Below are 25,984 nucleotides of genomic sequence, written 5' to 3'. Positions count from 1 at the left end.
TTATGTACTTAAGATCGGATCCAAAATGGCCATGAGAAGCTTTTTACTTGTTTCTCGAAATCCGAGAAACCGTTTTTCGAATACGCGTATGGTATAAGAGAAAAAGGATCTAAGGAACCCAAACTTACGGATACAAACTCGCCAAGATACGATGTAGGTGTTTTCTGCAAAGTTTGGAGAGTGACTGCAGAGATTAGAGTTTGTGGAGATGGGGACGAATGAACCGATGATATGTCTGCTCCTAATCCTTTCTCTCACTCTCGAAGCTTTTTGAAACGAATACACACACACACACTTCTGGGAGAGGGACAGGGTTTATTTTTTCTTCTTATTTTTTATTTTGTCGAAGAGTAAAAAGAATAATAATTTAAATCAACGGATCCTTGCTTTAGTGCGCGGCTATGAGGGCAAGTTTGAAAAAACTATTGCTGAATTCAATGAGATCACATCAATGAATGAACGATGAAGTGTACTATTCCCCACCTTGCACGTAAGAGAATTTACGCTAGAATTTCAAGTTTTAACTATAGTTTTAATATTTGACTGCATATTATATTAATTATTTTAAAGTTAAAATAATAATATAATATTATATATTTTAATAATATTTTATAAAAAAATTGAAATATTTTGTAAATATATTTTATATATTAATTAATAATTTAATTTTTATTTAAAATAAGGTAAAAAATAACAGACTATTTATCAAAATAAAAATAGATTATATAGATTTTAAAATAATTAGATAATATAATGCTTGTTGGATATGATTAAAATATTATTTTAGTGAGTGAATAGTATCTAGTCAAAGATGACTAACTAGGGAGTTTAATTTACTGTAACTCATATGTTGAGCTTTAATGGTTTGGCTAGTCCAAATGTAGAAAATTTTACTCATGCCTAGCCAAAGTATGAAAATGCATTGGCCTTTTCATTTTCATTTTCATTTTATTTTTACTTATTTATTTATTTTATTTAAGGAGGAAAATCCTTATAACAAATATATCTATATAGTTTATAGGTATATTGTCAAATCATATGATCATGGTATCATATGCAATACGACATAAGTTTTACAGTTTTAGTCAGTTTGATTTTGATACCATTTATAACAATACAAATAAGGCTAAAGTTATCCACAGGTATGCACGATGTTGTATACTTGGAAATGGAGGAGTGACTTATAAAACATACCAACTTGTTACATACCACAATTACTTGTCAAACTAAATAACTCAAAAGTGTAGGACTACTCAATTCAATTGAAAGATTGACACTTGACTCTTGAAATATGCCTATTTATGAATGAATATAAACAATCTTAAAAGACAACTATTTCATATATATATATATATGAATAAATATAAATAGAAGTTATTATTGGGAGTATTCATTTTGCACACATGATGTGACATTATCTAGACCACACATCTCTCCAAGTGAGTGTTGAGAACAATCAATTAGAATCAGTCACACAATGAATGTAAAGTGTACATTACTATAATAACTTCTCCTTAACATTACTATATATATATAGAGAGAGAGAGATGAATTTAGTGGCTTTTCAAGTTGGGCTTATTTCTCATATAATTTGAATGGTGTGTGTTTTAAAAGGGGAGGTGATGATGTTCGTGACCTAACCTTCAATTCACAGCTCAATATTTCCATTTCAATTCAATGCTTGTTTTGGATACTCAGCTGTGCATCCAGTCAGTGGATCATGCATCTCCACAAGTTTCATTTTTACTGTGCTAAATGCCCACGTGTCTTGTAGACCGTGAAGATCACGCTCTGTAGTGATTGGGGAGGATGTGAGTGGGTCATGTCTGGCAGTCGCAAAAGCTCTCAGTTTGATTGGAGAGTGTATGCCACGTGATCGTATGCGGAGGTGGGGAGGAAGGTTGGGTTTCTCACGGTACAATGTAAGAAGCTATTGTCAATTCGAGTTTTGAAAGTTCAAAGTTTTTGGTGTTGGGTTGTGCATGTATGTAGATAACTTGTAATCTTAATTTTTGTTTTATGAATGATTCGTTCTTTCTATTTTTCAGAAAATCTAATTATAATTTTTATTTTTTAGAGTAATATTAGATACAATTATGAAATATATAAGTATCATGCAATCCTTTTAAAAAAAAAATAGATTTTATTATTAAAAAAAATAATTATTTTTTACGTGAATCTCGTATTTATTCATTTTTTTCAAACGTTGCGCACCTCACCACTACATTTATTATTTTTCTATTTTTTATACACCCATTACACTGTTGGCCGTATCAAAACTTGCCACATCAGCTACGCTAAAAATAACTTATTTTTTTTTTTAAAGTTCTAATTAATGAGTCTTCCTATAAGTGACATGTTAACACACCAACTTATATGCACCAAAACTAATATATATATATATATATATATATCATTCATACATGTAATAATAAATATTATAAAACTCAAAATATTTGTGTTTATTTTTCTAGACTAAATCATTATAATAATTCCCAAAACATTACTGTTGACATTGTCTACATATAAACTAAATTTAAATATTAATTAATTTGAACTTAATATTGGTACTGGAAAACTGGAATTATGAGGTGACTGGGAGTGAGATTCAGGTAGTGTGTATATATATATATGAATAATTTTCACATATAGGGAAAATGCAGATCAATATCCAAGAGTATTTCTGTTTCTGATTGGATACGATCGAGAATCTTCTGAGTTGTTGTTAATTTTGTATTATATATTAAGTTAAGAAAGTATCTTATATCACAATCTAATCTCTAATTGATATATTTGATGGGAAACATAAAAGTCAAAAAGAAAACATCTAATCTGGTGAAATTCCAAAGAGATTTTGATCAAAGCGATCATCAATTATTTCCAATTAGTCAGGCCTATAATTATTAACACAAAGTAGTACTGTTGGTGAGTGAAAAACGCTGCATGTCTTTTAATTAATATATATGCACAATTCATGTATAGCAAGGAAAATTATATAATGAAGACATTCATTAAAAGAACTCAATATTAATTAATTACTTTAAGAGACCCCAAAATTAAACTAAACAGTCTTTGTGGAAAACTTTGGTCCATTAATTAATATGCACAAATTAGTAATCACTCGAAAATTAATAGGAAAATAATAGTGGGAAATACATATTAATTATAAACCTCACACACATATATATATATATATATATTAAATCTCTCATTGAAGTGACCCAAACCTAACCCTAGTACAACTAATTTTATTTTTCAACGAGTTGAATTTAAAACATGGTTGTGGGCCAAAACCTAGCTAGCCGTTCCGATGTGTTAATTAGATATATAGTACTTATTTTTTTCTTAATATTAGACTATTCTAGCTATAAATATATATTATATATTTATGTAAAAAATAATCTAAAATAAAGAATTAAAAACAAAATTTAATTAGATGATTAATTAGCCACCTAAAGCTACATGAACCACTTAATAGTTTGCAGGGTTCTAAGCCTATCTTAATTAACCAAGAAGTACATAATACTATAATAGTTATCTGGTAGTAGTACTGTGATCCCCAACTTTCAAAAGTTTCACATGCATGTAATCTTTTCTTAACCAAACGGTTTTACCTACCAGTTCATGAGTTGGGGGTGCCAGGTGGACAAGACAAGCATCTGCCACGCGGCACTAAAGAAATTAAAGAGAAGGAGCAATCTTGTCCAGCTTTTGAAATATGGAAATGGTGTCATGTGGTGGATCCCCCTCCCTTCAAATGGCAATAAACTACAAATGGCTTGTCTCATTGCATGGTCACTTTCTTGCATGACAGCGAAATCTCCCGCCAAAAATGGAGCTAGCTATGGATTCAAGTAACAAAACCCTTTTTTATTTTATAATTTGCTAGTCTTTGTGTACCATTTCCAAAGAGATCGATGATCATCAGTATAAATAATATTTACATGCGCGCAGCACTCGCCATTAACATATATAATATTTAAATATATATATGCTTTTTGGAGATCAGGGGAATCTTAAAAGGAAAATGTTCATGTAAAGGGGGGATGTAGAAATGGTATATATATATATATATATATATATATGGAGGGTTAGGGGAATAGCTAGCTAAGCTAGGGGTAAGAGCTGAAGCTGGAGCTGGAGGAATTGTGGAGGAGGCTGAGTGGGTCGGTGATATTTGTCCCACAAGCAGCCATCAAAGAGCAAGACGACCCAGAAAAAGACCGACCTTGTGGAACCCTATGCACCAAAAGCTAATTTAATTTGCCACACCCCCAAAAACTTTTAAAAGTTCAAACCCCACGAACCCCTTATTTTCAAAAAAAGAAATTCCTTTTTTTTTTTAAATATATATAAATAAATAAATAATTGTTGCCTAGCTCCTTGCATTATATATGCCTTAATTTTGTCATTTTTTGGCTATTGATTGAACAAGAACCTTAATCTTTGGTTATCTTTTAATTATTTGTCGCTACTCATGGTTTATAGGATGGATATGGAAGGTTATATATATATTTATAAGCTAGCTTGTAAGTTCTAAATTCTAAACGCGTTTTCGTAGTCTTTTGACGAATTGGATGTGGTAAAGTATTCGGTCTACTGTTCTATTGGGACCCATATCATGCGTTGTGAAGAAAAATATTACACACACACACATATATTATAAACGTTTTTTGACAACTCAAACGGGCTGAATGCTTTCGTTTTCGGAAAGAGATAGATACTGAAATTGCATACAAGATTCGATTGATCAAAACAAATATTGAAACATTAATTGTTCCCAAATTTCAAACTATCACGTTAAGTTTTGGCCAGGAGGTACTGTTTATATAATTATATTTTTCAAAAGTTTCTCTGCGTGCTCATTTAAAGGCATGAGTAGGCCGCGGGGGTGGATCCCTTGCAATTTTGCAAAGTATCAGACTGATTGACAACTCTTTCAATGCTATGGCCAACTTAATGGACTTTGGAAGGAGAATAATTTGAATGGCCTAGCTAGTTCTAATGGCAGTTCCCCACACGCCACAATGAAATTAAGAATATATATAAATAAGATCGAAAGAATTGAGTGTGATCAAGAGAGAGCTAGTGGTTGCTCTTTAATTATACGTTTTCTTCATCAATTGGTACTACTTTCTGATCATTTTCTTACAATTGTTTACAAGCCATTATTGATCATGTTTACTTACTCTCCTTATCCTAATTATTGAGAGTGCTCGATCGATCAATATTAATATATATATATATATATATCTATATATATATATATATTCATGTTTTGATAAAGATCGATATACGTAAATATATACCCGACGTCAACGATCGACTAAGTATGGGGTTGCCTGAGTTTATAATGTAGCCACAATGTTGAGGGAGTCCCAACCATGCATGCAATTCTGTAATTAAGATACATCAGCACTATTAATGCAAAAGTATTAATCAAAATTAACAAAAAAAAAAAAAAAAAAACACACACGCAAGGTATAATCATGATATTAGTGGAGCTGTAGCGCTAGCGCTTGGTGGAGAGGCGGCCCAAGTTCCCAAAGAGATTGATATTTGATGAGAAGGTGTGGGGCTTATGCATCTTCTTTTCACTTGTGCATCTTCTTTTCATAAACCCCTCATCATGTCAAGCCGAGCGGCCACTCCCAATCGATTACGGTGCGCTAATTATCTCCGCTCTCTCGGGCTTTCTTTTCTGATATCAGCTCCCTAGCTCGCTCTTTCTAACAAAAGGGAAATTAGAATGATTATAGATTAAATATTCAATGGTCTTATAATTATATCCTTCTTTTTTCGGTCTATTCGGATGATCCATTATCTATAGACTTTTGTCTCGATCTCTAGGCGCCCATTCTACCCGCGGATGGAACTTTATTATAAATTGCATGTTTATTTACTTTTATGTCTTATAAACATATTAATATATATATTCCACATGCACACAGATGTATGTATGCATGCATGCATGTATGTATGTTTGACAGAATGTATATAATATGTTTATCATGTGTGTGTGTAGATAGTGACTATATATATATATTTGCTAATTTTCTTTTCATGAAACCAACTTTACGTGACGATCTTTATCCATAAGTACTATATATATACATGAACCAAAAATAACGTAAAAAGAAAATTCCTATCATGAGTAGTACTACTTGATCTAATTGGTTATATAAAAAAGAAAAAGAAAGAAAGAAGAATGATCAATTCCGTTTTATTAGCCTTCATTGATCATGAATAATATTGCAATATATAGTACTTTAATTCACCTTGATTGCGCTGGTTATATGTATATTGTTTTTTTATGACAACATCTATCTGTGATACGTTTCCTGATATTATTCGACCCTCTTTATTCGCTCTATATATGTATGGACGGTCGAAAAAGTTCTATTTTTAATAAAAAGAGTTTGCTAGCTACCTTCTTCTAACGTACGAAAGTGACAATCATCAAATCTTTCGGTCTTCATTTTGAAGAATAAAGGAGAATAAAGAGGCATATATAATGACAAGAAAATAAAACAAAAGAAAGAAATTTTGAAATAAAGAGAACTTTGGCTATAAAAGATTTAACTTTATTAAACATCAAAAATATAGAATCTGATATGATCAGTTCTAGCTTGTTTCAATATAAAATCATGTGGAATATTGGTAAGTTTGAAGTAGTAGTAATTATGATATATCTTAAACTGGGCATGAGTGATGAGTTAGATCAATAATGATTTTACATTCAAAGTACTCCATGTTTTACCTCATTATAACTAATTAATCTCAATATTTTCCGGAAGAAAAGTGAGTTGTCTGGGACAACTTTTCTGGCGAACTGCCTTTTCAATAGAATACAATGCAAATGATCTATTGAATTTTATCCTAAGTACATATTAATTGGTGATCTTGTTTTTTGTGCTCTGTCTCATGCTATATTTTGATAAGCTGTTTTTAAAGAGTAATCCTTTCTTTGCTTTCTAGAGGGCCCAATTTGGCAGCTTGTTAAGCGCTCCTAGTCAGTCGTATATGATCTTTTAAACTAATTCAAGTTGGACTTGTCCGGCCATGAATTAATAGAAGACAACGAGATCGAAAAAGAAGCCGAAAAAGATAAAAGAGTATTTTACCCTACTAAATAAATAAAGTTTGATGTAGCTAGGACATGATCATCATCAAATATTTATTAGAATAACAAAACAAAGCTAGATCGATCGAGTACAGCCCACTTTCTAGCTATATATCATGTGTGTTTTCCTCGATCGTTGCTCATTTCATAATTTTCAAATACTGTCATAGAAAAATACATGAACAAACACATGCAGATCAAGAAATATATATGATTTCTGATCAGTCTTTTCTAGTTTGTATGAATTCTCAAGATATTATATGTATATATATATATAGCTAGGTTTTGAAGCCGATATATATATATATATGTATATATCTATATGTTTTGGCTGATCTTTCTTTTTCCTGGTCCTTTTTTCTTTTGTGAAATGACAAAGTTGTTTTTATTCAAGTATAATTTTATGAGTGGGAAAATATTCCTTGACTGATCCCATGTAAAAGAGGTTAACGTAAAGGCCCTACGTGCGGAACAAACAGTACTGGAGCTTATGTAATAATATTTGCATCTATTTTTAGCTTTATGTGAATGTTGGGGCTCTCTTGCTTGGGATTCCTACATCTGTGTGGGCACCCCCCATTTTGGGTACGAGAGCCACCTTTTTAAGACCGAGTTGCGGATCTTTACTTCCCACCTCGCTTTCTCTCCCTATCCTTTCTACAAAGCACGCTCTTGTTAAAGAGATAGTTTTTAGGAATCCTATGCCCTCCTCCTCCTCCTCTTATATTCCCATAGTTTGGCTCTTATTGCTGTGTCCCTTTTTAGTTTATAAGATTCCCATGCATGTTTATCATTCACTACTCTTATTAAAAAGTTTTATTTATATTTTCATCATTGCTCATATATATATATATATATATATATATATCTTCATGAAGCTTCTTTTCGTAGCAAAATTAGATATAAGCTGCAGAATAGTGATTGTGTCTATCCTACTTTAAAGCCAGGGCGCCGGCCGGTCAAAAATATCATTTGACTTATAATGAAAAACATCTTGATTACAGTCTCATGGAATTTGATATTGGATATAATGTAGTGCTGGGTGTGTTTCTTTTGTGGTGTACCTAAATTAGGGTTTTGGAGCAGAGCTAGCATTCTCAAATATAACAGCATATTATTTTGGCGATGTTTGTGTGACCACGCGCGCTGCATGCTTTCTGACATGTTGGAATGATAAGTACTATTAGGATGAATTAGAATTTAAATTTGCAGGTCCCCCTATGGATTTTGTTGTCAAGACTGGAGCCGGCCTGTTAACGAAGACAGAATGTCTAATCATAAAAATCATGTGACACGGCCAGTACTACTACTTGAATCTGATCCCATTCCTCTTAATTAAACACATTGAATAGGGTTTTGATCAATTCTCTCCACTGCTTCAGAATGGACAAGTATCGGCGCTATAGATCATGGACCATTCGAATTACACAATTTGTACCAAGATCGAATTATTTACACACAGAATCCTCCAGTAATGAGGCTAGAAATTTCTGCAGCTGAAAAGTCTCTAGCAACCGAAATCGCCAAACCAGCCAATTAAGCAAGTAGCAGACAACAAGGATATAATGGCATCTCTTGACTTGCAATAGGGATTCCTAGCTTGTTACATTTTTCACCCTCCAATCATTTTAGATTTTACACCCAAACTAGTAATTATATTGACACATAACACTCTCAAACAGGGAAAAAAAATAAAATACAATTGCAACGTGCTCATCTGTTAAGATATGATAGTCAAATTTGTGTTATATCGCCTACTTTTTCCTGATTTTCCAATATTGAATGGTAGAGAACAATATTTCAGATCAAAATGGCGAATCTTTCATACACAGAGCCACTCCCTGCTCATGTAATGAGAAGGTAGTACTGTTACATTCATACACAAGTTCATATATATATATATATATATCGATATGGCCCTTTGAAAGGACTACTCACATAGGAATGGGGAGGGGGTACGGGGCCTTACAGCAGCACCTGCAAAGTGGCAAAGGGAACTCAGGGATGAATCACATTCTGTCATTACTAAATGTCATGGGTCTATCTGTTTATCATCTTTCAATAAAGATATTGCGTTTTTAGAGGAGCTAGCTACCTCACCTAACTGGAAAGATCACCTCCTCTGCCTCGTGACTTGACATCACCTGCTCCTCTTTCTCTGATCTTTAATAGTTAATTCCGCCCCAAACCCACACTTCCTCTTGTTTTGCTTTTTCTGAGGAAACGGAATAAACAACTGACAGAGAAAGAAGAGAATTACAGCAAGGCGGTCAAAAGTCCCTGTGAACCAGAAACCCCAGCTTCAGTTCCTTTTTATGAGTTGAGGTTGGTCCATTTCTCTCCTTTTCTTTTGCTCTGCCCGAGTTAGAGTGTCATGTAGGGATGACTACTATAAGTATTAATGAGCAAAGTTTGGAATAATAAACCCACGTATGGGACTTGCACGATATGTCAGTCAAGCAGCTTAGAGCTTATCCCAACCGTTCGATCTGCAACAATCTTTGCTTAAATCATTAGCATTGAGAAGAAGCGGGTCCAAGGTTCCCCTAACAGGAAATCAAGAAAGAAAAAGTGCACGAGTTGTTTTCCATTTTACTTTCAGTTATTTGAGTATGTAGGAGCCGAGGTCTTGAATTAATTGTCAGTCTCACAGACTGTTATTTAGTGAGAAAAACGTTCAGTAGGGTACAGTCTTCAATTTTTCTAGTCGATCGAGAGTATTTTACAACGTGAGTGACGAACTGATCATGATTTCTACATCTCAATTTCTTCAAAAGGATTTATATCAATTCGGGACATATATTTAGATTAATTGTTGTTTATTAGTATTACAACTTTGTATACAGGCCACCACATATAATATTCCGATCCCTCCTTGATGATAGTGAGGCAAGCTTGTTTTCGTCTTTAGAATTCATTTTTAATGATCCTAGAGGATTATTGGATAAATAAGATTTCAAACACTAATTAACAGCCCTTGAGATTGAAGCTTATTCGGTTTCTCACTTGGTCAGCTAGCTAGCCCTTGAGATTGAAGCTTTTTTTTTTTTTTTTTTTCTCTAATCATGCGAGCATATTATAAATATATTTAACAGGATACAAGAGTCGAAAAGGTTAGAAGCCCCAACATTCATCCCAAATTAGCAAATACAACACAAGAAAGAGGGAAAAAAAAAAAAGAGATATGAGGCCAATGTCTTGACCCCACTCATTTCCCACAAAGAGAAAATGCATAAAACGGTTTTGATACAATCCGATAAACGAATTGTAATACTATGAGTGGAAGCCACAGTGAAAAGTTATGTGCTACATTTTACTGGTCTGGAATGGCTGAAGAAGACTTTTCACTACCTCTTTCCCACAATCCTTGCTTAGGAAGATAGCAAGCAGAAGATGCGTCGAATCACCGGCAGACAACCCTCAAGGACTATGGAGGTGCGTGGAGACCACATGCCACACTAAAAGAGTGGAGATTGGTCAGAGCCCCTGGCCTCGAAAATGCTGCATGTGGCAACGACATGTTCTCATTGGTGAGGCAACGTGTGGATCTCACACGTGGTTTGAGCTGAGCGTGAGACGTACACACCATTCTATTCGATATTCTACTTTAATAGTCCAAAAGATCGACGATTGGGAAGTCCTATGATGGGGTGGGTGGCAGCCGTGAGAGGCCGAAAAGCAATAGATCAACTCTTCTCCTTACTATGGATGAAAAAAAAAAAATTTGAAAAGAAAAGGGTTGGATAGCTTCTGGACAAGCCAGGCAGGAGGAGGGTGGTGGAGCCAAAAGCTCCACCCCGCCTCTGAGCAAAGAAGATGGGATGTTTAGATTTTTAGTTGAGAGCGAAATTGCCTGGAGAGAGAGAAAAAAAAAACAAAACCTTATTCATTATTGTTGTTGTTGATCTTCATTAAAAATTTGGTATAAAATCATATCCGTTCGTAGCTACAAATGGGCTCTCTTTTGGTAATAATAAATTAGAAATACTTTAGTCACCTAGAGATTATACGAAAATAAATTCACAAATAAATGTAGTTTGATGCGATATGTTAAATTTTAAAATTATTTTTATTATAAAATAGATCTAACATATCATATAAAACTATATTAGTCGGTAGTTATTCTCATGAAAAAATATTATAAAGTTCGCTTTACATGGCCATCTTTGTCAGTACTTCAAGCCTTTAAGTGTGATCAAAACTTAATAGATCTTTTCTCCTAAGCCGCTATCAAACATACTAAGGTCTCAAACACATTCAGAAACTTCGGCGAAGGTGTCTTTGAGCGCAATATACACCTAACTCGAGGCCCACAGCTTGGACGTAAACTACTACGTCCTACCAAATTGTGGGTGGTGAACAAAATAAATGGAGAGAAGGGAAATACAAATGAAGGCAAAAAGAGGGGTAGGGCACACAAGGATGAGAAAATTAGCTGTACTGGATGATAGCTCACTTTACAGTACTGAAACTTCATAAGTTTTTTGTCAGATTCTGCGACGTAAAAACCATTGCGCTCCATACATATCACTGAAGTAGATAGATGGGCTTTGATTGAGGTTTTAAAGGGGTTTCTAACTGAAGTTCATGCCTTTCAAATTAATGATTTCCTTCAACAAATTAAACCCCATTCATGGGACCCCGATCAGGGAAAGGAGCACGGTTCTCAGGACAGAACCAAGTTGAGAGAGCTCGTGATAATGTGCCTTTTATCTTCACTGCATCAAAGCTGCATGCCACATCTTTGTTTCTCATTGGCTTTGAAGCTAAAACAAGATGGCAGGGGAGACAGGGTTTCAAGTTATTATGGCGTCCTCAAACTGCTCCCTTTACAGGCCAGCAGCCACGACCCCAAAAAAAGAAATAAAGAAAACAAAGGGACATTCCTTAATTTACTAGGCTAGAATGAACCGATTCTTTGATGCTTGTTTGGCAAACCACAAAATTTATTTGGGAAAACTTTGTAAAATAACAACTATTTTTCATTTGCTATTTCTGTATCATAAAACAAACATAAATATCTCCATAAAAATAGACAATATTAATTAAAAATTATGAATATAACAGGCAATATTAATTAAAAGTTGAATTATTGGTATTTTTTATTATAAAAATTTAATATATTTGCCAAACCATTCCCCTCCCCCTCCTTGTTGAAATAATTATTGAAGAAGATAACCCTACAGATTCATGAGGTTTTCTTTCTTTTTCTTAAAAAAGAAAAAGAGAAAGAAAAAGAGAGAGACTTCAGAGGTAAAATGGGCCAGGAGAGGAGCGTCGTCACGTCCAATCTCTTATTAGAAAATTTATATGGGCTTCATATATTTGCTCAGACATGGGGCCCATTTTATTTAAGGGGGGAGCAAAGGCTAACTTCAACGCGGTATTAGATAAACTTGGGACAGTGTCAGTGTAAATATTAAGAAAAGAAAACTATTGAAGGGCATTTGATATGGCGTGCCATTTAAAATAGAAAAGGAACTGATGCGAGAATATATATAATTATATATCGTGAATGCGTGGATGTAAAAATGGCTACGTGTACTTAGAATTACTATCGAGCAACTTGTCAATATTGAATTAGTTTTTGTGCATAATAATTGCACTTACATGGCATATGAGATTTGAGGCCGCAAGTCACACGTTGCATGTTAAATGAGCAGGAAGTGATTTCGTCATTCCTATTGAAATATCAATAAATTCTATTTGAAAAATTTTACCCGACATAATACTATTTATGTGATATAATTTGATTTAAAAAATAAATTTTAAATTTTACAAATTAAATTATATCATATAGTATAAAAGCCTTCAAATAACATTACTCAATAAATATATCCAACACACTATCAATAGTTTACTTCACCTTGATTTCACTTTCATTAAAAACACACTAGCATTATTTTGATAACACGATACGAAGGATTGGAAGAAAATCGGTGGCATTTTTGGTACAAGTACGTGCATTTAAAACCAAAACAATACGTTAACTACAAAGAAATTATATAAAAATAAATTTATAAATTAATATAATTTAATATAATATATCAAATTATAAAGTTACTTTTATTATAAAATAAATTTAATAAATCACATAATAAAACTACATCAATTTATAAATTTATTTTTATATAATCTATTTATGAATATAGTACGTACTTTTCTATAAACAATCTTTTACGAATGCTTAAAGAGTGTCAATAATTCATAAAAAATATTTTAATCATAAAAGAATTACATAAAAGTAAATTTATAAATTAACGTGACTTGATATAATATGTCAGATTATAAAATTATTTTTAATATAAAATAGATCTAACGTATCATATAAAATTATGTTAATTTTTTAGTTTATTTTTACGTAATCTCTTTATATATTTAACGGTTCTAATAATTCTTTATAAAATTCTCTTATGAATTTCAAGTCTTGAACAGTATTGTAAGCAATCTGATTGTCATTGAAGGAAAATAGGAGGAGAAAAAAGGTGGAAAATTGTCCTGACGTGACAGAAGATCAGTCCTTCTTCCCACATTAAAAAAAAAAAAAAAAAATTTGGAAAACGATATCATTAAGATACATTTTGCCGACACATGAAGATAATCTCAAATCTCCCTACCCGAAAATTGAAGGTTTATCACCCAATGATCCAGTAAATCAACTTAATTATACCAATGAATATGGTATTAGGGTAGAAGATATTAAGCAACAATTGTTTTTTCTCGATGACTTTTTTTGTCCTGTTTTTCCCCGAATGTTCATGGATCAGTTTCTGTGTCTCTTTGCTTGTGTGTGTGTGTGTATATATATATATATATATATAAAAGGATAGAGATAATATAGAAAAAGACCATTAATCGTGGATCAGAAATAATCAGAAAGCAACAAAATGATCAGAATCTCAGAGTAGGCCAGCCATTGTTGGAGCCCAAAATGACAAGGATGAATCACAAACAGATACAGTAGAGTGGGGTTTCTCTGAATAATCTCTTACAAAGATTGATAATTTATTAGTGTAGTCAGTGAAGATTAATCATATTGACCCTACAAAATAGAAGACTTTGCAATAAAGACATGCATGGACACCTTGATGCAAAATTAAACAACTGAAAGCGATGGACAAGGACCTTCATTTGAGAGGGAAAAACAAAAAGACAAGAAAATTAATAAAAAATTGTGGAATCCTTTTGTTTTCTGAAGGGAAAAAAAAAAAGGGTATCACACTAAAGTGATGGTGCTCGATCGACCCATCAAAAACTTCACTGAGGTTGATCTCCAAAAAAGAAAAAAAAAAAAAAAACTTTAATGAGGAAATTGCTACGATATGGGTCAGTAGCTTTTATAAACGAGCAGCAAGTTTGGATGGTTGGAATTCACATTCGTGAACTTGTTGATCTTTAGCGTGCAGAATTGGATCTCTTTCAACCCAAAATGCTAATGGGAAAACGCATTAATTGTTACTGTTGCATGTGCATTAATAATGAGATTTTGTGAATTTGTTATTTTTGGTCATATCAATTGGCGTAATAAATTTTAAGAGAAATTCTGCATAGAAGTTTTACATTGCAAACCTTCATTTAATCAACATATGATTTGTTATTTTTGCACTTATATCGTAATGAATATGCGTGTGTTTAAATAAAATGACAAATTACATATTGGTTAGGTGAAGATATATGACGTAAGATTTTATTGTAGTCTGTCCCTATAGAGTCTATATCGTTCGTATTGTTCTTTTTGTCAAATTTCTTTAATGCAGCACAGTTTTACAATGTTGTCATTAATGTGGCGTACAGTTTGCGTAATGGTGCTATTAATGCAGCGTGATTCTCTGATTTACTTTATCTTCAGTGGTCCATCGATGTTTCCATGTTAGAGGATCAAAAGTTCTTCGTCTTTTCCATTTTGCCATTTACAAGTCCCCATGATCGGAGTGTGGCCGAGCGATGTCAAGTTTGTCCATCCCATTAGCCACCTATTTACTATTCCTTGTAGGCGTTGTGCTTCATGGATAAGCTTGGATCCTAAGGTCGGGTATCGGGCTAAGGCCCAGTAGACTTGTAAAGTAGGAAAAATCCCTTTACAGTAGTAGCATTTCTCATATTTTACATTTCTCATATTTTAAACAACCTTCATGCACATAGTATATTCCACCCCCTTTTCTTGGATTTTTTTTTATTTTTTTTCAGCACGGTTGTTCATGACTAACGATGAACTTTTCTCTGCCCCTGCACAACCTAAGAAGCGCACATATATATTGTCAACACTTTACATAGCTTATATATTGTCGTTTGTATAAGAAGCCTCGTAAAGGCAAAATGTAAGCTATGTCGTGTCTGCATCTTAAATTCTATGCTATATTTTTCAAGCCCATTAGGTTTTATGGGGCCTTTTGCGTTGTCCAAACTCTAATATTATGGTATTTATAATCCATGTAAAATCCTCTCCGAATATCAAATTATTGAACAAGCAAAAGTGAAAAAAAATGCTATTTAGAAATTAGAAGTTGGTGGGTAAATATATTATAATCCATCCTTGTTATAGAAAAAATTCACAACTCATTTTTTTTTTCCTTAAAAAAAAAAAAAAAGAAGAGAAAAACAAGAAGTCATCGCCTATGCAATAATATCCATCTGTCTAGCATGATGGAGCTCCAGATGGATCTAATGTACGTTGATGGGAGAGCCACGTCCGCACAATGCGCTCGCATCACATCCACGCAATTTCACAGACTGTCACACTTTTGTCATTTGGAGTTCTTCTATCTGTTGTCTGGTGACATGTTTATAGTTCACTTGTAACTAAAAATTGGTTCTACTGTAACAAAATAGGCATTTTAAATATAAAAAATCCGTGAATAAATGGTTAGCTGGATTAGAGATAAAATATATATTGAAAGCCTTTGAAATCCCCCTCCTCCATTCAATACATTCTACGTACCACTAAGCAAGAAAACTAAATAAAAACATCCAGCCAAATTTATATATGGCAAGACCATAAGTTAACACTTTACATGCAATCACGTCAGTTTGTAAAGTAATCTGTTTTAATTTTCTTTTTGTCTCGACTATTTCTTTTTATCCTCAGTGTGATTAGATCCAATCTGAGGTTTTTGGTTTAACTTCAAGAAATTACACCATCTATATAATTAGTTGGGATTCACGAGTAGGATCTATAAATACACGCCATTTCTTCAATGCATTTTTCTTTATCAGTCAAATAATAATTCCAAACCCTCTCAAAAAATTAATAGGTGTTAAAATAAAATAAAAATGATTAAATCTATCTATTTCCCTCGTTTTAACCTTTTGGAACAAGTAGTGATTTTACATGATATCAAAATAGAAGTCTTGAGTTCAAGTTTGAAAACATAAACGATCAAATCAAACTCTTCTCATCCGCTTAAACTTTTGAGACAAGTGATGATTGCATAATAGATAATGATATTTTTAAGTGTTTCTATTGTGAATAAGAACATCCTAAACCTTGCAATGTAATCTGTCAATTAAGATAGATCTGTGACAATCAAACCCAGGGACTATTTAGAGATTCTAGCCCTAATGGTTGGTTTTGTCACTATTGGTATGCACCTGTATTCCAAAATGATTGGTTAACACATGCACTACTTCTACCCTAGGTTAGCCCTGTTTGCTTACTCCGCAAGAAGTTTGAAATAATATCAACTACTCCGATGTTCTTAGGCAGCCCTGTCTACTTCAACAAAATGGAGGATACTAGTTATCTACCTTAATGCATTGGTAAAAATAGCTTATAACTTTAGGACTTATAACTTTAACGTAAGTAATAAGTTCTACTATTAAAAAGTTATTTACTGTTTGGTAATCATATGTTTGAGGCATTTTCAAATATGTTGTATTTCTTTGAAAACAAATTGAAAGTGTTTTTTGAGGTAGAAATGGCGATCTTTTGATTTTTTAAAGATTATGATAATTTATATAGTTTGAAAGTTATAATTATCTAAAAGTTGTATAGATATTTTCGTCCATTGACCGTCTTTTTAAAATTTGAACTATATTCCAGATTATCCAAGAAAGCACGTGAATGATATTTTTCCTCAAACATACTTTTTAACTTATTTGAGATTATAAAGTATTTTAATATATAACATCCAAACAATCTAATTTTTCAATTAAAGAACTTTTAAGACTATTTAAATACATTTTAAGGCTAGTAAAGCAACCCTAAACAAGCCCTTAGTCAATCACTGTATGGCAGAGGACTTTTAGTTTGATTCATTACTCATGAATCCCACCTATTCTTTGGTCCTAATTTTGCAGCCACTTCGTTGTACCATTGGTAACCGAAGCATATCTTGGTTCGATGATTCTTATTCAAAACTAATGTTGTCAAGTGAATGATGCAAAATGAAGACCATGATTTCATTCATCACCGGAAATAGAAGCACATGCATCAACTTTTAATGTAATTGGATTATGACTAAATCAAATCCGAAATCATTAGCCAGAAACTAATTTCCACTACTAAAAATTGGTGCAAATCAATACCCATTTGATAAATGACAGAAAAAGGCCAAAGTAAACAAACTGAAAAGCGATGTAATCATTAAAAAAAACAAAATAAATTTACCCCCAATTATCTTCATAACAGGCAGATTGCTATATGAGCCACAAAATGTACATACCTCAAAGGCCAGAGATAACTCCCCCACGAATGAACCGGCCATGTCCACTAAACCGAACCAAAACTCTCTAAAACCCTTTAGGCTTCCCTCTTTCCTTCAAATCAACAGGCTTCTCGGCCATGGCGAGGCAATACTTGGCAATCTCTCTGAACTTAGGCACGCTCCTGAGGTCCACCTTGGTACCATCCTTTAGAGTAATGACAATGTCACCCCACTCACCGATGAAGCGCGGCACCACCTGAACATCCTTTATCACAGTGTACGAGAAATCACTCCGATCCTGACCCGTCAACCCCGAAATAACCGTCACCCGCAGGTTGGTGAACCTGTACCTCAAAAAAAAGGCCCTTGAAACCGCTGCAAGAGTCAAAGGTAGCCATAGCAGAGTGAAACCCAGAAGAAGGTTGGCTAAAAGGTCACCGTAGTGGGCTCCTCCGTCGAAGAAGATGGTTTCCTCGGTGGGCTTTTTGGAGGTGGTGGCGGCGGTTACGCTGGGCTGGTTGGTAGGGGAGGTGACGTGGAGTTTGGTTATTGGTCTGTAGTTTTTGGAAGCGAAGCCAGGGAAGGGTAATTTGGAGAAGGAGTGGAGGTAATGAGGTGTCAGAGAGATGGCGGTGGTGATGGCGGTGGAGGTGGAGGTGGAGGTGGAGGTGGAGGTGGGTGAGAGAATTTGGGTGGAGGCCATTGGGGTTATCCGTTGGAAGACGTGTTGGGCGATGGATAATTGAAAGGGTTTTCTATCTGTAAAGTTTCTTGTGTTTCGATTGGCTGCAGAGAGAATGTGGGGTCCACCGAGAGAGCTAATCTAATGTATTTGGTGGACAAGACTTTTACCACGTGGCGTGCTCAAAGCTCGCCGGAGGCCTGCGTGCTGTAGTTGGAAAATCTCCTCAGAGTCCAAAAAAGTAGTCACTTCAAACCCATTATTCCGGCAAACCTTTTTGGGCTGAAAAGAAGCTTTTAGTATAACAGTATCGATAGTTTTTTTTTTTTTTTTTTTCCAGTTTGTGCCCTAAATCGTCTGTTAATAAAAGATCCACTCTTTTTGGGCCTGTATTTTCAGGTCCACTCGGATCATTCGTCTTCCATGAAGTTTAAAAAAATTTCGACAATCATTGAAATCTCCATTTACCCGTCTAGCCGTATAATTCAATAAGTTATAAGTAATGTTAAATATAATGAAGAGTACGTAAATATTGTATAATTATTTTTAAAAAATATATAATATATTATTAAATAATTAATTTTATTTTTATATGAGACTCATATTAATTTATTTTTTTTAAAAAAAAAATTATAGCGGTTACGCACTCTACAAAATATAATTTCTAATAAGTTATTTGCAAATATTCTCTGCCCATACCCAACGCATCAAACTAATTTACAATTTCTACATGTCGATTTATACTTCATAGAAATTGTTTGTCGACGTGCAGCTAATTATAGTTATTAAAAGAAAAGTTAAATTAATATTAATGGTTTTCATTTCCAAGTGGCAATAAATAAGCTTACAAATATTTTTTTTTACAAAAAGGAAAATAAAATTAAGGATGAAGAGAATGTTGGGGCTCGAGCGAGCTTAGTTATCCAAGCTTGGCTCGTTTAAATGAAAATTGAGATTGAGCTCAAGTTCAGCTCGACTGGACTCGAGATGTTGGTTTTTTTTTTTTTTTTAATTGCAATTTTCTTAGCATGAGCTTATTAATTATTAATAATGCATATTACTCATATATATAAGATACTATTAATAACTATAGTTAAGTATAAATAATATTACACTACTATGTTTATATATATGTAAGCATAAGTTCTTGTATGTAATTTGATAAGTTATAGCTAATTATATTGTATACACATATAGCGTACATACATAACATGATATGTATTCATCATAACTTCTATATATATGATATATGTAGTATATGTAGTGGACTATATACATATATAATATAATGTATATATAGTTGTGTATACATGTATAAATATATCCGAGTTGAACTAATGAGTTGAGTCAAACTATATACGAGTTTGTTCATGAATATTAATCGAGTCAAATGAATTTTTATATGAAATTGTATCATTTTATAATCGAATTATTTAACTCTTTGCTCGTAAACAGCTATAATCGAATCGAATCGAATTTGCTCTAATACTTGAGTTAAAGTAGCCTTGTTCTAGTTGGGGCTGAGTTCTGTAAAGGTGCCACGTTTAAAAATTGTAAAGCAAAAAATGGTGTGGCCTGAAATATTGGGGATAGTTCCTAGTTCAGGGTGACGCATGAATTCACGTGGCCACTTGACACGTTAATCTTTGTCGTTGGGAATATTTTATAATTTGCCACCACAATTTTTTATTGGCAATTATATATTAATGGCATCCAAAATTATCATGTTGCTAAGTATTATTTAAACCAACATCACATGATCCCATGAATATAATAAAATGAAAAAAAAAAAAAAAACATACACAATTGGCATAGTTTACGTACATGCATGATGATCTTCCTCAATTTTCTTTGGCATCAACTTTGATTTATAACTAGAACAGCTCTATTTCTCTAGTTAATTTGTGAGTAATTAGAGAGTTCGAGTACTGAGGTGGACGACATGGATATCTGCCACTGTTATTAATGCTGAGGATAGAGGCCGGTGGAGATGACAAGTAAGAATGCAACTCATGATGACCAAGGGTGTGGCGCGCAGCCCAATGTGTGCCAAATTAAGATATATCATTGAGTTCAAATTAGACTTGGCTAGAGTTAGTCGTCACATGGGGGATACAATATTAGCCAGGAATGCGACCAATGATGAACCCAAAAGTAATCAATTTGGTGAGATTTTGTGTCACAAAATGGTGAACTTTAATAGTTTGTCCATAAGGGGATGGATTGGAGACAAGTGGTCATGCATGTATTCATGAATATTCTCGATGTAGGAGACAATCTTCCCATCAATTGTTAAAACTTGCATATTCTGCATGGCAGCAATTAATAATGACAATCAAGTCTCCTTTGATGCTAGTTGCTAACTTCGAGAGAACGAGATTTAGAGGGAGGCTGTGAGGGGGTACTGTCGCTTGTGTCTCGCCTGTGCTTGCATGGCTCATTTAGGAGTGGTTTTCAATCTAGCATGAAGAAGCAGAAACTCACCTTTGGAGTTGTAATAGACTACATATAACATGAGGAAGTTGTTTCTAATGACTACATCAAAGTTATATTTCAGTGTCTACGTTAGAGGAGATCAAGTCCATAACTTCATGTTCTTTCAATGGAAAGAAAGAGATTGCCATGCTTCGAAATATTGCCTATGAGTCAACTTGACTTGATTTATTAAGGGCAGGGCATGACCTAGGGGGCTGGCCATGATGAATTTGGTTGCGTAGGAGCTACATCATATTTATTGCCATAGATACGAACAAAAGAAAGGGTGTCATCTGGATGAATGTAAAGGGTTGAAGGAGAATTAAGAAGTAACCTAAAAGATCATTAAAATCAAGCTTAAACCATGCACCTTGCAGGAAAGCTTAGATGGAGACAGAAATTTAAAAAAAAAAAAATGATGTAAAAAACTACATGATCATCAGTAAGATTCTTATTAAATTGTCACATGATCATCAGCTTGTCCAACTTATAAAAGCTGAAATGATGCTTTTAATTCGTTAAATTAAGTTATAGGGATGAATTTAGAGTCAATGGAGTCTCCTATTGTCCTTCAAGAACTCCACTAAGGCCAACCTTCGTAATTGGCACGAAATCGGCAGATGAGTTCACATGTTGCTCCTTTGCAGTCCCACCAAAGTTATCTTTTATTTTTCTTGCATTGTGGTCGATCGATCGATACCTGATATGTTCTTTGGATCTTTACTTATTTTTTAAAGCATTATCCTTTTGAATGGAAGAAAATAGCCTTCACATTTGTCGCCATCCCCCCACCTACCATCGCCACACATCCTCCCGTCGATCTAAATAGCAAGTTGAAATCCATGCATGTTGAGTCCATGCATCGCCTAATTTAGGAATAGATCTTGAGTTTATTTATTTTTTTACCCATCTTTAAGATCAGATAACCTTTTGTTGCAAATAAACACGAATTACATTCTTTCTTCCCTTCTCTTCATTCAGTCTAGAGAATGCATGGGAGCATAAATAATTCTACTAAGATACTTTAAAGTGGTGTGTAATCTCTTGTTGCTAAAAAGCCATAGTATCATTTTCTCGATTTAGTTTATGAATATGGGTTCGATTTTTTTTTATTATTATTATTATTAATTGCATGAAAGGTATTTTGTTGAGGCTCTCCTAAAAAAAAAAAAAAAAAACCCTAAGAAGTAAGGGAGTGGGCGACAGTAGCTTCACATGAATTCTCCTATCAAAGATCACGCGAAAAGGATGGAACGGCAAGTGGTGGAGACTCTACTAAGTGCCCTGCAAAATATAGGCTGTTTTGATTATGATTTGATTCCCATTCCATCCTTTGTCACCACAAGAAAATTACCAGACGTCCCCTTCACGAGAATGAAGACCATTTCCCAACACTCGTTGTTTTCTTCTGCTCTTCATGATCTGCTTGTCTTCTTTCCCTCTTGGAATGCGTGCTTGATTCTCTCTCTCTCTCTCTCTCTCTCTCTCAATTTCCGTATACTTTGTTAACTTCGAGTAGATTTTGTTCACCGTCGGTACTGAATGATGATATCAGCGAAAATGAGTACAGGGACTTGCTTCAAAACACTTGACAGTCGCTTGCATTTTCCTTTGGCAGTACAAGGACATGATTCCAACGCAAGAAAATAAATGAAATGGAAAACGCAAGGAAGGAATCAGCACGGACCATGAACTGCGACGTCCACTCGATCGCAGGCAAATGTAATTCACTTTTGGCATTCTCTCAACTTTACTCAAAGTCCGGGAAAAAAGAAATTAACTTTAAAACTATACAACTAGAATACACAAAACCTCGTTTATTCCACCATAAAAGATGATCAACACCACAAAATTCAACTTGCTATATTTTGCTTTATACACCAATCTAGATAACAAAACATGATGGTTTAATTAAAAGCACAAATTAAGAACAAGGTAATTAATCTGCCCTCTTGTTTCATTGCGAAAGAAAATGATCACTATACGACAATATTTTTGGGTTCATCTCAGTTGAAATGATTCTGCTCCAACCACGGCCAGAACGCGGATTGATCATCCATGCCGCAGAACATGTTGCTTAGACTTTCTTCTTTGACTATTTGATCCATCTTCTGGCATTGGAGGTCGGGTCTTGACGAGTTTTGGAAGAGCTGAGCCACACCTGGAGGCCTTATAGAGGATGGAAAGAGAGGTCTGCTGGTAATTGGTTGAGTGGATAAAGGGCTGTCAATGGCTGGTGTCCTCGATAGATCCAACTTAATCTCGGAGCTGTTCTCACTTCTATTACTGCAGGAACCTTCCGTTTCTTTATTGAGGTTGATTGATTCTGTTGGTTCTCTATTTTTTATTGCCAATATCTGTAGTGATTATAGAAATTGACCAATCAGATGAAGCATGCAAGCATATATGTAAACTGAATAAATGAAAACTCCCTGTTGTAAATTTAGAAGTATGATTAGTATATGCAGTACAAATCGTATATGAGCTAGACCGGATGTACGTCTGAGAGATCTCTCTTTCCAGATATGATTATCCTTTAGCCCCAAACAATGATCAAACAATACATCAAACACGAAAGGAAAAGTAGCTTTTTAAAAAGCCATTATTGGTTCCAGAGTCCAGGAGTTTCTCACAGAAATAGGGTCTGAAAATCATGATGCAGGAAAAAAAGTCAAAAAGCAGAAATCTTTGGATCAGGAAATTGATCACGATTTCCATATCTGTACATAAACAGAATTGCCACTCGCATGCAAAGCTTGAAGGGTTCCTATGTATAAATTTTAAACAGAATCAACAAGCTAAAGAACCCCAGCATGAAAAATTAATCAGAAATAAGAAAATGAAAAGAAAGAGAAAAACCAAAGCCCGGATATCAAATCCCCCAACAAAAAGAAAAACATAATTTTTACCTATTACTTGGAACTAACCTCTGCTTGAAGTTTTTGGTTCTGAGCTTGGAGAACATCATTGTCTGCTTTGACTGCTTCAAACTGTCTCTTAAGAAGATCATAATCTTTCTCTAACTGCTTAGTCTTCCACCTTGCCCTTCTATTTTGGAACCATATAGCTATCTGTCTTGGCTGCAGTCCTAGAGCCCTAGCCAACTGCATTTTTCTTTCTGGCTCAAGCTTGTTCCCCAACTCAAAGTTCTTCTCAAGGGTCTTCACCTGTTCCATGTTAAGCCTCCTCTTCTTCTCCCCTACCTGTGACCCGTCGTCAGACAAATCATCCTCCCCATTACCTTCTTCGCCCAACTCAACACCTGAAAATGACAGGGATCTCTTTCCTAGAAACGATGCAACCCCTGTGTCAAAAAAAGCATTTGAAGCCCATGCCAAGATTTAACTTTCAGAGAGGGAGAGGGAGAGGAAGAGAGAGCGTACCATGAAATTCTTGAGGTGTGCATGAGGGTAGGATTGGATTGAGAGAAGTGGGATGCTGTATGTCATGATCTTCATGAGGGGCTTGTAACATGAAATTTGCTGGGAAGAAGGCCATCCCATTACCAGGCAATATCTAGGCTTGCGCCACCACTCTTAAAAGCTTCGGCGATAATCTGGCTATCATGTTGAAATACAGGAAGAAGGTCGAGGCTGATGCACTGAGTGGACAAAGTTTAGTGAAAGAAGGGGAAAAAGAGAGACACAATACATCACATAAAATCCTTAGCTAAAATCAAAACAAAGTACGAATTTCTTCCATAGGAAGAGATGCACAATTGATATGATGATTGGCTCGATCTTATACCTTATCAGATTTTCTAGGAGAGTTTTTTTATTTCTGTATATATAAATTGAGAGAGAGAGAGAGAGAGAGAGAAGTAGAGGATCGGGAAGAGAGATGCATGAGTCTATATATAGTTCTACCTCTCATCATTTGAAGAGTAATTTCTCTTTTTATACGTGAGTTTTCTTTTTTAAATAAATAAACTCTATTATCTATTGGTCTTACTAGTCTTTAATAAAGTTTTTTAAACTAATCTGAATTGAGAATGACGTTTTTTTTATATAAAATGAATAAAGGATGGTAACGTGTTTAAAAATGATCGAAAGGGAAACGGGCTAAACCATGTCACTGGATTTTCTTAATAAGGTAATCTTTTATTTTATTTTATTTTATTTTTTCATTCTTAATTAGGAGACAAATAGTGGTGTTATTTTTAATAAAGACAGTTGTCTGTATAATAAAAATATAGATTCCAAAATGGGAAGTAGGCACTTTTAAAGAAAAGAAAAGAAATATTATGATTCTTTAATGGTGAAGCTGGTGGACTTGAAAAGAAATGCTCCTGAAGATTGTTTAAGCGCATAAACATGAGCTTTTCAAAACTCAGAATATGGAGTGGTATCATGTGTTTTATTGAGTGAAATAGTGGTTTCTTACAGAGAGAAACATGGTGCTATATTTTTGGAGTATTGCTATAGTCTCCAATTTGAGACTCAAAAAATGTTTCGAATAGTATAATTTTTTTTCATGTATTTTTTAATAATCATAAATATTTTGTAAAAAAAATAAAAAATTCATAATATTATTAAAAAATATTTTCTTAATCATTCGATAAAAAAAAAATTTCTTTCAAAATATTGTTTGAATCACAAATTCGAGATCAAAGCATTTCTCATATTTTTGTACGTGCTGTCTAATTTTAATTTGCTTGCTTCAGAAATAAGATAAATGAGTTGGCTGCATCTCTAGGTCCAAAGGACTGTATTTGTGAGAGAGAGAGAGGAGGCAGGAATCTAGGGGATGGGTCCAATGAGCGGGGCAGGGGTTGCTACCTAACCCACCAACAGCTATCGTGCTCTAGGACGAAACTCTTTCCCATCATCTCCATTATCCTTTTTCATTCAACTTCTGCACTGCACTGCTCTGCTCCGCTCCTGTTCGTTGCCTTTGTATGTGTGCATGTGTACGTAAGAGAGAGGAGTTTTAAAATGCCGACGCACGCAAGGCTGTATATGCCAACCCAACCCATTGAACCCAAGTCTAGGGCTGGTCGATCGGATCCGTTCCTCTATGGCTGGCTTGTTTATCCATAAAATTCAATAATCTTATTTTATA

The 25,984-nt window shown here is 34.2% G+C and overlaps 2 protein-coding genes across 5 annotated transcripts; both read right to left on the bottom strand.

Moving 5' to 3' along the window:
• Positions 1-15,612: 15,612 nt before the first annotated feature.
• LOC108988799 lies at positions 15,613-18,516 on the bottom strand. The gene is made up of 2 exons (XM_018962165.2): positions 17,785-18,516; positions 15,613-15,893 (listed from the first exon to the last, which is right to left on the bottom strand). The coding sequence occupies exon 1, from the start codon at positions 18,467-18,469 to the stop codon at positions 17,852-17,854; it is 618 nt and encodes a 205-aa protein (XP_018817710.1). The 5' UTR covers positions 18,470-18,516; the 3' UTR covers positions 15,613-15,893; positions 17,785-17,851.
• Positions 18,517-22,725: 4,209 nt separating this feature from the next.
• LOC108988798 (homeobox-leucine zipper protein ATHB-13-like) lies at positions 22,726-24,813 on the bottom strand. 4 transcript variants are annotated; one of them, XM_035684774.1, is made up of 4 exons: positions 24,671-24,779; positions 24,307-24,524; positions 23,851-24,209; positions 22,726-23,280 (listed from the first exon to the last, which is right to left on the bottom strand). In XM_035684774.1, exons 2-4 carry the CDS (start codon positions 24,419-24,421, stop codon positions 22,930-22,932), a joined length of 825 nt encoding a protein of 274 aa, XP_035540667.1. In that variant the 5' UTR covers positions 24,422-24,524; positions 24,671-24,779; the 3' UTR covers positions 22,726-22,929. The 4 variants fall into 4 exon arrangements, with proteins under 4 accessions (XP_035540667.1, XP_035540666.1, XP_018817707.1 ...); XM_035684773.1 differs by having other exon boundaries at positions 23,851-24,227; positions 24,671-24,778; XM_018962162.2 differs by having other exon boundaries at positions 23,851-24,227; positions 24,307-24,813.
• Between the last annotated feature and the right edge of the window lie 1,171 nt (positions 24,814-25,984).

Source organism: Juglans regia, chromosome 13 (genome assembly GCF_001411555.2).
Source record: "Juglans regia cultivar Chandler chromosome 13, Walnut 2.0, whole genome shotgun sequence".
NCBI classification, from domain to species: domain Eukaryota; kingdom Viridiplantae; phylum Streptophyta; class Magnoliopsida; order Fagales; family Juglandaceae; genus Juglans; species Juglans regia.
Note: the sequence above shows the minus strand (reverse complement) of the source record. Positions and strands in the feature narration are given on the sequence as shown.